Here is a 14026-nt window from a genome sequence, read left to right as displayed (position 1 = left end):
ATAGGAAGAGAAAAACAGGAATAAAGTAAGGTACCTTGTAAGCTAAGTAACTATAATGGGATTAACTGGATCAAGAAAGTGGAGGATAGCCACTGTACTAAGAGCAGGTCTGGGTTTATGAGTTTGAGATAATGACAAGGTCCAGGAGTGGCTTTGGGAGCACGTGGAGTTGAGGTGAAGGTCTTTGGAGTCAAACATGTATATACAACTAGGTTTTTGCAGAGCAGGCTGTGGAAAGGGCTGGCTATTTCAAGCAAAAGGGTAGTATGTGGTAGAGGCATGAAAGCGTGCAGAATATTCTGGGGACAGCAGATAATGTTGACAGGCAACGCAGTAGAATGGTTGGTGGATAGGCTCTGAAGTTAACAGGCATGGGCTCAGCTTCCAGTTGGCTGTATGACTACTCAGCTTCTCCAAACTTTCTGGACACCCAGCTCAACTATAAAATGGATGTAGTAATAGAGGATTGTTGAGAGGATCAAATAAGATGAGATAATGCTTGTACTAGTAGAGACACAAGAGAAGAATGCTAGCTGTGAAATATGGAAAGACACAAACACTTAGGAAGTGGGCAGGGGAGGAGAAACCAGCAAAGCAGAATGAGAGATGAAGACAGCTAGCTAGGTGGGATAAGAATCAGGAGACAGAAATGCCCCTGAAGGGATGAGGAAGAAGTAGATAGATGATGAGGAAGAAGACAATGTAGAAACTAAAAGAAAATGGTAGCTAGAGAGAAGTGAGGAGGCAAGGGTTCTTTTTTAAAACTCAAAAGCAGATAAATAGGCTTGAGCATTCGTACAGCTAAGAGGAAGGAGCTAGGGAAGATGACAGATGAACAGATAACTGAGGGAAACAGAACTGGGCACCCAAATGTGCTTTCAGTAGCTCTAAGGGGGCAGCAACAGCTGTCCCTTCCGTATACCCCCAGGTTACTTGAAGAGTTGAGAGTCAACCGATTCCTTTCAGTTACATTCCAGAAAAGCTTATAAGTAAACCTTCTAATAAAATATGTAATTTAAATAGTAGTTTCATCAAATTTATTATGGGGTTAAATACTGATTTGAAAAGTTTGAATATGTTTTCTTATCTCAGGTTATCCTTAAACTGGTAAGATGTTAAAGTAGATTTAGTAAACATTCTGCCAAGTCGATGGGGTTTTTTGTTTGTTTGTTTTGGGTTTGTTTGTTTATTTGTTTTTATTTATTTATTTTGGCTGCATCGGGTCTTAGTTGCGACACACAGGGTCTTCACGGAGGCATGCAGGATCTTTTGTTGCCGTGCGTGGGCTCTTTGTTGCAGTGCTTCTGTCTAGTGGCCACAGGTTTTCTCTCTCTAGTTGTGGCGTGTGGGCTCCAGAACACGTGGGCTCTGTAGTTTGCAGCGTGGGAGCTCTCTAGTTGAGGCGCAGGAGCTCAGTAGTTGTGGCGCAGGCTTAGTTGCCCTGCGGCATGTGGGATCTTAGTTTCCCGACCAGCGATCGAACCTGCGTCCCCTGCATTGGAAGGTGGATTCTTTACCACTGGACCACCAGGGAAGTCCCAATGGTTTTTTAAAATGGAAACTAGTTCCCTTGTTTTAAGATGTTGAGCCCAGATCTGTGTGAGGTAATTTTGATTTCTTTCTCTTCAGGCTAAAAAAAAACGAAGAGTTACTTGGTGCCTTGGCAAAATTAACAAAATGAAGGACTCAAACTATGTAGATGAATTCAATATGCCAGTGAATGTAACAACAAAAACACATAAGGCTGCTGTAACTTTAGGAGAAATTGATGAATGTGAGTACTTTTTCAATTACTTTTAATTATAAAAACATCCCTATAAAGAGAGACTTTATTTATAACTCAATTAATGTGATAAACACATTTAAATAAAATGTATGTATGTAATTACAATGGAGATAATGATAAAAATAAGTAATTTTAAGAAAGTGAAAGTTCATGACGTTCTCTATTTCTAGATTTCTTAAGAATAATGCATTATAGTTGAAACGCATGTTTTTATTCTAATCATTATCCAGTTAAATTAGTATCCATATAACAAACATCAGCCTTAAACTCTGCTAACCTTGAAAGGATGGCGTTTACACAGGAATCCGTTTCAAAATTATGTCTCCAACATAGTTATAAATATTTTGGGGGGCATTTTTAAATCTACTTAAAATAATCAAATCTCAAATTTAGAATTTGTCCTTTTTACCTATATTGTATTAAGGACCCCTGTATGTTATCACTCATTCTAACCAGTAATCTTAATTGACATAATAATTTAAATGATCACATTTATTGTTAATGTATTCTTGGCTGTGATCATACTGTGAGCACATATTAGCTAATTTGAGTTTATTACCTCTGATCAGATTTTTTTTTTTATCTTTGAGTTTTAAGAAACTTAATAACAAGTTTATGGATAAATTTCTTTTCCCTCTAATTATAGCTGTCTGTTCAGAGTCTGATATTTTCAGTAACACTCTTGATACATTAACTGAGATAGAGTGGAATCCAGCAACAAAGCTACTAAGTCAGGTAACTTAAATGTATTTTACAGAGTATTATCCTTTTACTCTTTTTAAAATTCATTTGTTATCGGGGTTTATTGTTGTAACACATTTCTAGCTCTGACTTAATTTCAGTAACAGTTTTGCTTCTAATTAAGGCCACTAGAGTTTTAAAGTTCAATAAATAATCCCTCAGTTTCATTTCCTAGATTCAGAGCTACCTGAGAAATAAGATAGTAGTCAGACAGGTGGAGAGTTAAATTATCAGCTTTATTACTAAGGAGCTTAAGGATCTGTATCCCATTATGAGCGCTACCTCCTACTTCTGACTCAACTTTTCTAGTCAGACACAGACAGCATTTGTTTATGATTTTTTTTTTTTAATTTTTAACCCTTTCAAAATAGTCGTCTTCTATTCTAAGTTAGCTAATTTACCAAAATGCAGATCCTTTATCTCACTCTGGATCAAGCTAGACCATTAAAAAGTTATTGAAGAAGAAAATGGCCTAAACCACCAAACGATTCAAGGTTAAATTAATTATTTGGTTAATCCAAATTTTGTTAAGGAAACAAACAATATATGATTGGAATTCTCTCTGACTTGAAAATTTGGTTTTGTTTGCAATAGGAAAACTTAGAAAGTGAATTGAGTTCACTTCGTGCAAACTATGATAATCTGGTGTTAGACTATGAACAACTAAGAAGAGAAAATGAAGAAATGGAATTGAAATTAAAAGAAAAGAATGATTTGGATGAATTTGAGGCTCTAGAAAGAAAAGCAGAGAAAGATCAAGAGGTAAAGGATGTGGAAATATGAAACTAAACTAAAACCACACATTTAAATGAAGTATCATTCTCTTAAAGGTATTTCTAAGGTTGAGATAATTGGGGATCCAACCATTTTCCATATGTATACACAATTTAGAGAATTTGAGAAATAATTTATTTCTATTTTAAAAGAGTTGAATCATATTTGTTTCACTTGTGCTTATGCACAAGAAGAAGAAATTAAGAACATCTTTAGGAAGGTTTGGTGAATGTGCCTATTGATGGATTTGTCTTGAAGAAGTTATTTCCTTATAATTTGTATATTAAAATGTTTAATTTATTAACATATCAGAAGTCCTGCCTAGAACGTAGCCATTTCCTACTGAGACCGACATGAATTTTAATATGTTGCTGAATGTTTTATATATGGATACTACCTATTAATGGATTTTGTTTTCTTTAGAAAATATTTTCCTAAATAGCTAGAACATTAGAATAGCTAGGGAAGCTAATTTTGCACATTTCTTTTTCCATATAAGAAAGTTACTGTGAAAATTAGTATAATTAATACTAAATAATTTTAATGGAATTTTTAGAAATGAAATGGATCACTTAAATTTTTCAAGTGTGTAGTATTAGGCTACATGTTAAGAGAATGTAATCTATAAACCATCAGACTTTGGTAACTGTCCAGAAGAATTCAAGCAATTTCTTAGTGTGGAGAGTCTTTAACCTAGAGTTCATAGACCCTATGAAATTATTCTATAGAATTTTGGAGTGCGTATTCAGTTTTGTGGAGTAAGAATCCATAGCTGTTATCAGACTTGTGATGTGATCCACGAATCCCCTCAAAAATAAGAGCTGATGTTTTGATGTAGGTAAAACATGAGTTAATTTGCAGCTACTTATTTCTGTATGGAGAGCCCAAAGGGACACAGTTCCTTTTCCTCAGTATCAAAGTTTCTCACCTACTTTTCTTTTTTAAAAAGAAAAAAAAATTCTGTGCCAAAACTATTATTTCTGTTCTACCTACAAATTACATTTACTCCTACATTTCATAGGTATTATATCCTGAGAGGCAAAAGTCTATAACTTCTTTACAGACTTTCGTTTAATTTGTTTTAAAATTTGTGAATTCACAGAATGTAAAACTTCATGAAAAGAACAGTAGACTTCATAAACGGTTTTATTGAGAGGGGGTGCTCTAGTGTTGTAGTTAAGAGCACGGTCTCTGGAGCAAACTACCTGGAATGAAGCCCTAGTTCTGCTGTTTATTAGCTCACTACAGATTTGAGCCTGTCACGAATTATTGGCAAGGCTTTGAGCAAGTCATCACATCTCTCAGGGCTTACGTTTTTGTGTATCTTCCTCCTTGAAGTTAGATCGGGAGCTTGCCAAGTCCCCTTCTAACTCCAAAATCTCACCTAATTTTTTTGTATATATCTTATAAAAAATACGGTATAAAATTACCTTTGGGCATATGTGTAGCAGTAATTTCTCTAATTTTTCTTACATCACTTATACATTCAATTAATTATTAAAATCAAAGCTCACTGAATTGACTCACACGAAAAGATTACAAAATAACACAGAATATATGCCTTGAATCTCACATCTCGATTTTTTTTTTTTTTTTACAGCTAAGGGGGAAAATAATCCTATTCTCTTTACTTTTACTTGGACACACATTGAAATTCTAGGTTCTGTGAGGTATACCTAAAAGTTTAAGTAATATAAACTTACTCTGTTCAAAGACAGTTTTACAATATGCATTTCATGTTAAACTACAAATACAAGTGTAGGTGTATGTAACAAAATATGTTCTGAAACCTACATTTTGGGGAAAAGTTTAACCAAAACGGAGTAAAGGTCAAATTACGGCCTTAGAACATGTGGCCATTGCCCTAGTTTCCTAAGGGTTTTGTCAAAAATCACTAAAGCTGTGGATAATTTTCAAGTGGGGATACAGTAATATAAGATGTTTAAATAGTAATTTTAGAGAAAGGAATAAACAAGGTCAAGTATTATCACGATCAGGGAACAAGAGAAATTTCATCTCTCTACCTATTTTAACTTGATTTAATTTTATAATTTTCACAACTTGGAGATGTTTAAGAAGTTAATTATTTCATTTCACCTGCTGAAAATTACAGTTGAAATATGCAATATTTTCTTTGTAACAGTGGATTAGCCCTATCATACCGTGTACTTTCTCTATGCTCTGCATCTTAAACATCATTGGGAGAGTGTACTCAGCTCTTTTCAAAAGTGACTTAATCTTTTTCTGTTTGTGTGAACCAGTACTTAAAATGAAGAGTGATTGCAAATGAGAAGTGGGGGAACTTTCCTTTCTAGATGTTTTCAAAGATTAAGGTTGATTATTTAGTTCTTCATTTCTGACAAATGTGGTTTTCTTGCACAAAAGTTAGAAACAGAAGAAAAGGTAAAAGAGCCAATTTAAATTATAATCAATACAGATGTCTAAAACTTTGCTGAACAATGGTAACCACTCATCATATATGGCAATTGAGCACTTGGAATGGGGCCAGTCTCAAGTGACTTAAGTATGAAAAAAAGAATATACAATATTACATTAATTTTTTAATGCTGATGAAGAAATAATATTTTGCATATATTAGGTTAGATAAATTATATTAAAGTTAATTCTGCCTGCTTCTTTTTACTTTTTTTAAAGGTGGCTCTTAGAAAAATTTTAATTATAAATTTGGCTCACATTATATTTCTGTTGACTCATGCCGACCTAAAATACGAATGTCAAACCAGCACTAGTCTAAAATCTAAAACTAGTCAGGACTGAATTAGACATCCAGAAAATATTATTTAAACAAGGTGCTATTTTTGTAAGTCCCTTACATTTGGCTAGAATTTCCTTTTACTCTAAGGACTCATCTGATAATGATTAAATAATTCTCAGGGTAATTATGTTTATCTTTGTTAAACTGTAGTTTAATTCTTTTGAACACAGAAGCTTCTGGTACTCAAATATTTAATGCTACAGATATTTTGATAAAAAGGAAACTTTAATAGAAGTACTTGTATCTTTAAGTATTCTTTATACTTTTAGACAGTTGAACAATATAAAGCAATAACATCATCTTTCCAGTATTTCCTGTAGAATAAACCAGCAAGGTAATAGTTGATAATGCCATACATATCTCTTTAGCTTTGGTGAAGAAAATATTACTATTTTCTTATAATAATATTATAAAGGTACCACATGAAACTGTCATAATCCAAACCTAAATTCCAAGTCACAACTCATGAAAAAGTATGCCAGTATAAAGCTAGGTGGATAATTTATGGGAAGAGAAAAAAATCTTATAGAATAAATTCATTTCTGCACTGAGCTTACCCAAAACAAAAATCTATTTAAAGTATGTTTTTTATAAAGGTTTGATTACCACTCTATCTTATACAGTGGTGGGTACTAATTTGCTTTTGACCTTATTGTAGCTTTATTAACATGACATAACTGTTTTGGGGGTCATGCTTAGGCTTTTTTCTTATTTGCTTGTTTTGTGGGGTTTGGGGATCTTTTTTGTTTGGTTGGTTGAGTTTGGGTTTTAGTTATTTATTTATTTTTAAATAATGAGGTGCTTCATTGCAGTAGCTTGAACGGTTGATCTCTGGTAGTTGAACTAGACTGATCTTCCAGTCTTTCTTATTGTGTTGGGTGATTCTAAAGCGGTGAATGAATGCTATCTTTTTTTTTTTTTTTTTTTTTTTGCTTTATTAACTATTGGTTTGCTCTGTTGCCTGTTCACATGCTCTTACAGATGCAACTAATTCATGAAATTTCCAACTTAAAGAATTTAGTTAAGCATGCAGAAGTGTATAATCAAGATCTTGAGGTGAGCATTTATGTCGGTATTTCTATTGATAAGGAACAAAAACTATAAAACATATATCATATGTAATTGAGCATGATTTCAGAAAATAGAAGGAATTATATTCTTTAAATATCAACGTTTTGAATTTTACTATCAATTTAAACTATTAAATATAATTTCTTTTTAATTCCTTAGAATTAAAACCCAATTAAATTGTTTCATTCTCCTTTAATTGTTTTAGGATGTACTAAGTTCAAAAGTAGAGCTGCTTAGAGAAAAGGAAGACCAGATTAAGAAGCTACAGAAATACATAGACTCTCAGAAGTCAGAAAGTATGGAAATGGACTTGCCATACTCATCGGTAAAAATCAGGTTTATTTTGTTATGTCATCATTTTGGCATTTGTAGTATACTGTCATCGTCATCATCGCAAATGTTTATATTGAGCCTACTGTGTGCCAGGCATTGTTCTAATTGTTCTAAATATAGTATTTTATTTAATCTTGTCAGTAACCCTATGAGAGAGGCACTATTAGTATCATTGCCATTTTATGGATAAAGAATCATAGAGAGTTAAGGATATTATCCTTTGATTGAATGTAAGTAAGTTAGAGATGAGCTTCCATTAAAAATCAGTAATTCAAAAAATTTTAATGTTTTGCAATTGTTTTATACAAGTGCAGAAGTGTATAGCCAATATCTTCAGGTAAGCACTTAACATTGATTAGTAACTAGAACTGTAAAACATGTAATTGAGCATGATTTCATAAATTTCATTAATTTCATTAATAGATATTAGTGCATTCTCATTATAATTATGTAACTGTTTTAACACTTTGATATTTTTCAGAGCTATAGCTGTAGGTGATTTTAGTTGGTATAAGATCATGGCATTAAACAGTACTGAATCTCATGGTGAAATTAACTTTCTTTTCCTATTTGCTTTCAATCCACCTGATTACTTCAGAAACTATCAGTTGGATTCTAGTTTTTAACTTTTTTAAAAAGGCAACAGTTACTAGCTGGAAAGTTTAGAATATTAGTTTCTATTGTTCTTCTTTTGTTTTCATTTGAATTTTTCAGAGTACTTTTTCTTACCTTCTATTAGTACTCTTTTGCTACCTTCTGTTAATGACAAGTGATTCTTTTTAAAAGTGTTCTCATTGTTCTGAGGCCCTGGGAAGAAAGGCACTTTCATATCATCCTGGAGTATCTGTTGATAGAATGGCAAATAGAATTGCCCATTTTTTTAAATTGTTGTTTATTTCTTTCTCTTTATTCATCCAATTTATTTATTCATTCATGCAGGCATGTTTGCATTAATATTTTGCCAAGTACATATGGTTGAATTCATGTAAGTGCAAGTCATGTTGAAATGCCACTTCTTTCTAAAAATGAGACTGTGGATTTTTTTTTTTTTTTTTTCCGTTACACGGGCCTTTCTCTGTTGTGGCCTCTCCCGTTGCGGAGCACAGGCTCCGGACACGCAGGCCCAGCAGCCGTGGCTCACGGGCCCAGCCACTCTGTGGCATGTGGGATCCTCCCGGACCGGGGCACAAACCCGCGTCCCCTGCATCGGCAGGCGGACTCTCAACCACTGCGCCACCAGGGAAGCCCGACTGTGGATTTTTTTCATGTATTTATCAGTCATTTGCATTTTCTCCTCTGTGAGTTGCCTGTTCATATCTTTTCTCTATTTTTCTATTGGATTATTTATCTTTTTCTTTTCAATTTGTGATTTAATATCCTTAATTTTAACTATTAGCTATTCATCTGTCATGTTTTGCAGAGAGTAACTTAAAATAAAAATACATATCAAACTTTAAGAGGCTAGCTGAGCAACAATTGTGTTAACCTTTTTAAACAATAACAGAATTATAGTACTTCTATACAATGCTTTTATCCTTTTGAAAAATATAGCCAGAATTTTTTAAATATTTTTTTTTTTGGTCACTCTGTGCCACTTGCAGGATCTTAGTTCCCCGATCAGGGATCGAACGCAGCACCCAGCAGTGAAAGCACCGAGTCCTAACCACTAGAATGCAGGGAATTCCCTAAAATATTTTTACTATTTGAAATGTTAATTTTTTAATCTATTCCAAAAATACATTTGGCAATTCACATATTTTAACCATTTTTGATTTGTTAGGAATAACATACATGTACATGTTAAGTCTTTTCCAACTCTAACAAAGTTAGATTTCACAAAATCCTTTTTGTCATGTGTATAGGAAAACGCTGAAGACTTAAAACAAATGAAACAGACTCTGCTTGATGCTGAAACTGTAGCTCTTGATGCCAAGAGAGAATCAGCCTTTCTCAGAAGTGAAAATCTAAAGGTGAAAGAAAAAATGGTAAGTTATTTTTGTAATATTTGTAAAAACAGTTGCAATGATCAGTACATTTCTGTGAATCTGCAGTGTTTCTCTCAATAGAAAGAACTTGCAAGTACATGCAAGCAAATGGAAAATGATATTGAGTTATATCAAAGCCAGTTGGAGGCGAAAAAGAAAATGCAAGTTGATCTGGAGAAAGAATTACAATCTTCTTTTAATGAAATAACAAAACTCACCTCCCTTATAGATGGCAAAGTTCCAAAAGGTATTTCATCATTTCAGACTTATCTCTTTGCAAATCTGACTTTATACAGAAATGTACCTAAAAGAGTTTGCAACTATATTGCAGTAATTAAAAATCCATTATTCTCTGGTGTTTTTAATAGCTTAATGTGAAGTTTTAATGTCATTTGGTATCTGTATTTATAAATGTTTCCTTGGACCTCAAACCATAAGGGTTTAAAATTTTTCAAATAAATTGAACCCAATCTTGGACAAGGTGATTAACAATTGGATGAGTTGTTTACCAACATTGGCTCTTTCTTTAATAAATTTTATATAATCTGGTTAAATAATCTAACTATGTATGTAATTTAGATTTACCCAACAACTGCAAGCTATTTTATTTAACTTACTAAAAATTTCCTAGATTTACTGTCTAATATGGAATTAGAAAGGAAAATTACCCATCTCCAGAAAGCACTGAATAAGGAAGTCGAAGAAAATGAAGCTTTGCACAAAGAAGTTAATTTGCTCTCAGAATTGAAATCTTTACCTTCAGAAGTAGAAATGCTAAGGAAGGAGGTAAACACTTTTTTAAGCAAACAACTCTTACCTTAAAATAAAAACCTTTGCAATAGTGCCTTAAATATTTTGCCATATTTTATTTTAAAGTACCAGCCAAGAGACTGTAAATGCCTGACTCAATTTGTTAGCAATAGAAATATAAGTCAAATTCTAAGCAAAACCATGAAATGCCTGCTACACCAGAAAGTTAGAAAACACTTTTAAATGATAGGTGAGGAATTAAAGGCACATGCTGATTGTGTTTCTACTGTCCTTCTCCATGCAATCCTTACTAGAACCAGAGATTAGAAATCAAAACTTTGAAGGTAAAGTTAAACAGGATAATATATTGTTAAAGAGATGTCACAATAAAAATATTGCCTTTCCTCAGTCAAACCTTTGCTTAATTTCAATGTCTTGAAATTGAGGTGAGGCAGAGAAAGTTTTTTCCTGAAAATTGCTTAAGTAGATCATATATTGCTAACATAGCTAAGTCTGCTTTCTTTTCCATAGATACATGATAAATCTGAAGAGCTCTGTGTAATAACATCGGAAAAAGATAAATTGTTTTCTGAAGTAGCTCATAAGGAAAGTAGAATTCAAGATTTACTTGAAGAAATTGGGAAAACTAAAAATGACCTAGCAACTTCCCAGTTGAATTATGAAAGCACTGATCAAGAATTCCAAGATGTTAAAAGTCATCATATTGAATTCGAGCAAAAGTATAAGATGGTCCTTGAAGAGAATGCAAAATTGAAACAGGAAATAGGAAATCTCTCTAAAGAAGCTCAAGAACTTGGTTTAAATTTGGATGCTTTGAAGACAGAGGTTGGTACAAGACACCCTCTAGGGAAATGATCTTTAGTCTTAATGGGGTTTGGCTTCCACGTGTACGTCGCAGAATGCTCTGCTTTTCACATTTACTTTTTCTTATCTTAAAGCTCTCTCACAAAACCCAAGAACTTCAGCAGAAAACAACTGAGAATCAAAAAAGGTTAAAAGAAGTGGAAGAGCTGAAGGAACAATTAGAAAGTAGAGATTCTAGGCTTCACACTGTAGAAAATGAGAAAACACTGCTTACTGAGAAACTTCAACAAACCTTAGTAGAAGTAAAAACCTTAACCCAAGAAAAGGATGATCAAAAACAACTCCAAGAGAGCCTGCAAATTGAGAGGGACCAACTCAAAAATGACATTCAGGATACTATAAACATGGTAAGGTTTTGAACTGATTAAACTTTGAAATCTCAGAGCCTCTTTAAAAACATTACAGGAGCCATCATTTATTATTTATGATCAAGCAATAGCTATAAAATTATTTTCATTGTTTCACATTCTAATGGAAATTATTTTCTATTTATCTGACAAAGAATATAGACACCCAGGAACAACTACGAAATGCTCTTGAGTCTTTGAAACAACACCAAGAAACGATTAACACACTAAAAATGAAAATTTCTGAGGAAACTTCCAAGAATTTGCATATAGAGGACAACTTAGGAGAAACTGAGGATGAATTTCAGGAGAAGGTAAGGGGTGTTTCTGTTCAAAGTTTTTGTATGCTTGTATATGAACTTTCTCCTTAACCTCAGACACTTAAGTGCAGAACAGTAATCTCAATCTTATTTATTATTCACAGTGGTAATAGCTCAGAATAATTTACACGCGTAAGTCTCATGTCTTTGAAATAACTTCAAATATAACTGCTTACAATCAATTTGAAAAGGAAAAGACAAAAAAATACTAGTTCGGACTTTGAGCTGATACTTTTCTAAGGCCTATTGTAATTTACACATCTTTAAAAGCCCCTCTGAATCCTAAGAATGTAAGAAAGATTCAGTGCTTATTATTAATTATAGCTAAAATATTTGTTTTATGTTGGATTTTGTATACTATATTTGTTTAGAGTTTGCTATAGAATCAATGTATGTATCGTATTTGTGTCTATTTTTAGGGTTTGGACCATAATTTTACTATTAGGTGCTTAAATATTGCCTTAATAATTCATTCTAGGTAAAATGGTTCATTTTGTCCTGAGACCTTAGGAGAAAAACTACTTAACTAGTTATTCAATTATATATAAGAAAAACTAGGATGCTAATGGTGACTTTTTAAAGGGAGGTATATTAGTCTGCTAAGGCTGCCATAACAAAATATCACAGACTGCTTGTAAGCTATATGTTTATCTTCTTTGCAGAAATGTCTGTTCAAGTTTTTCCCATTTTTAAATTGGTTTATTGTTGTTGAGTTGTAAGAGTTCTTTGTATTTTTCTGGTTGTTAACCCTTTATCAATTATACGATTTGCCAGTATTTCCTCCCATTTCATAGGTTGCCTTTTCACTCTGCTGATTTTGTCCTTTTTTGCACAGAAGCTTTAAATTTTGATATAGTCTAATTAGCTTCTTTTTTCCCCCTTTACCCAGGCACACAATATTCCTGCCTTGGAAAATGAGCTTTCTCTTCTCTCTCCCTATTCTTGAGTCCTTCTCTCCTAGAAAAGCATTTTCACTTCCACTATTACCTTGTGTTCTCAGCTTATCTATAATTTGGATCAACCATGGGCCAAAGGTTCTTGACCTTGACTTGAAATTTATAACTTCTACTTTCACAGGGGGAAGGTTTTTTGAACAGTTTTTTTTTTAGAATAAGATACAACAATGTATAGCTGCTTTTAAACAAATGAAAAATGCAATCATAGGGCCCCATGAGAAGGAAGCAGTAGAGGAGAAGTGAGGGAAAGGAAGAGTTATACTCACTGGGACCAACTGGCTCCTGTAGTATTATGTTCATGCTAGAAGTGTCCATGGTGATAAAAGAGTCTGATGGGATTCTCTGGGGCCATTCTGTTCATTAGAGATCTTGAAACCTGGGCTGGAAGTCTGAGACCACCTTGTTCTTGTGATAACCTTGCTCATGCTGGAATCACCCATGTAGATAAAAGAGTGGGTCTGGGAATTTCCAGGGGCCCTCTGTTCATCTGGGTACCACAGAACTCCATTAAGTAGGTCTATCAGGAATCCCTTGGAGTGCCCGTTTTCAGTCCTGCTTGATGTGTCTCTTTGGAAATGCAATTTCTCTAGTGTGTCTCAACAGAAATTAGATTTTACTCATAACCATGGTAGCTGAAATACTTCCTAGGCTGAGTTCAGTTTTGAAATGTACCTTGGGCATCATTATAGAATACTTCCTCTCCATCTGCTTTGTCTTTGTGTATATTCCTTTGTTTAGGAGTAAAGATGCAGGCTTCTGAATTATAATATCTGACAAACTGCTCCCAAAGCCTATATGTTCCCCACCTCGTGTATTGGGTTGGCCAAAAAGTTCGTTTGATTTTAGGTAAAAATAAAAGACACATTTTTCATTTTCACCAAGAAATGTATTGAACAATGTATTCATTGACCAAACAAACTTTTTGGCCAACCCAGTAGTTAGCTCTGTGTGCACCATTGTCAGAAGCTCATGAATATTGCCAACACTAAGAGGTTAACTAAACAAATATGGTTTGTCCATATCCACTTTAGAGAATAGAGCAACTAGTAAATATACTAATTTGAAGATTACGTAACAGTATGGGAAACTGCATATGATCTAAGTGAAAAAGAAAAGCTAAATTGAATCCTATATATGTAAACTAATTATGATGGCTATGTTTTAAAAAAAGTTAATGGAAAAAACTGGAATGAAATATTTTAGAACTCTAATAGTGGTTGTGTTGGTGACACTGGATGACATTTTTTTCTCTTTATTTTTCAAATTTTTTTCTAATGTTACTTATAGATTACTATAAAAACT

At 33.4% G+C, this 14026-nt stretch overlaps 1 protein-coding gene across 3 annotated transcripts in view; it reads left to right on the top strand.

Moving 5' to 3' along the window:
• The window catches only part of CENPE (centromere protein E), a 73546-nt gene that overhangs the window by 18901 nt on the left and 40619 nt on the right, over positions 1-14026 (top strand). For 2 of the 3 annotated variants that reach the window (XM_029236103.1, XM_029236105.1), the window contains exons 14-24: positions 1630-1774; positions 2433-2521; positions 3122-3289; positions 7059-7133; positions 7354-7473; positions 9344-9466; positions 9548-9713; positions 10098-10252; positions 10748-11062; positions 11176-11448; positions 11604-11762. In XM_029236103.1, coding sequence (XP_029091936.1) covers positions 1630-1774; positions 2433-2521; positions 3122-3289; positions 7059-7133; positions 7354-7473; positions 9344-9466; positions 9548-9713; positions 10098-10252; positions 10748-11062; positions 11176-11448; positions 11604-11762 — 1788 coding nt within the window. Of the gene's footprint in view, positions 1-1629; positions 1775-2432; positions 2522-3121; positions 3290-7058; positions 7134-7353; positions 7474-9343; positions 9467-9547; positions 9714-10097; positions 10253-10747; positions 11063-11175; positions 11449-11603; positions 11763-14026 lie in introns of those variants that run through there. The other variant, XM_029236104.1, reaches the window with a different exon arrangement.

Source organism: Monodon monoceros, unplaced genomic scaffold (assembly GCF_005190385.1).
Source record: "Monodon monoceros isolate NGI ecotype Baffin Bay Population unplaced genomic scaffold, NGI_Narwhal_1 Super_Scaffold_20, whole genome shotgun sequence".
Lineage (NCBI taxonomy): Eukaryota > Metazoa > Chordata > Mammalia > Artiodactyla > Monodontidae > Monodon > Monodon monoceros.
Note: the sequence above shows the minus strand (reverse complement) of the source record. Positions and strands in the feature narration are given on the sequence as shown.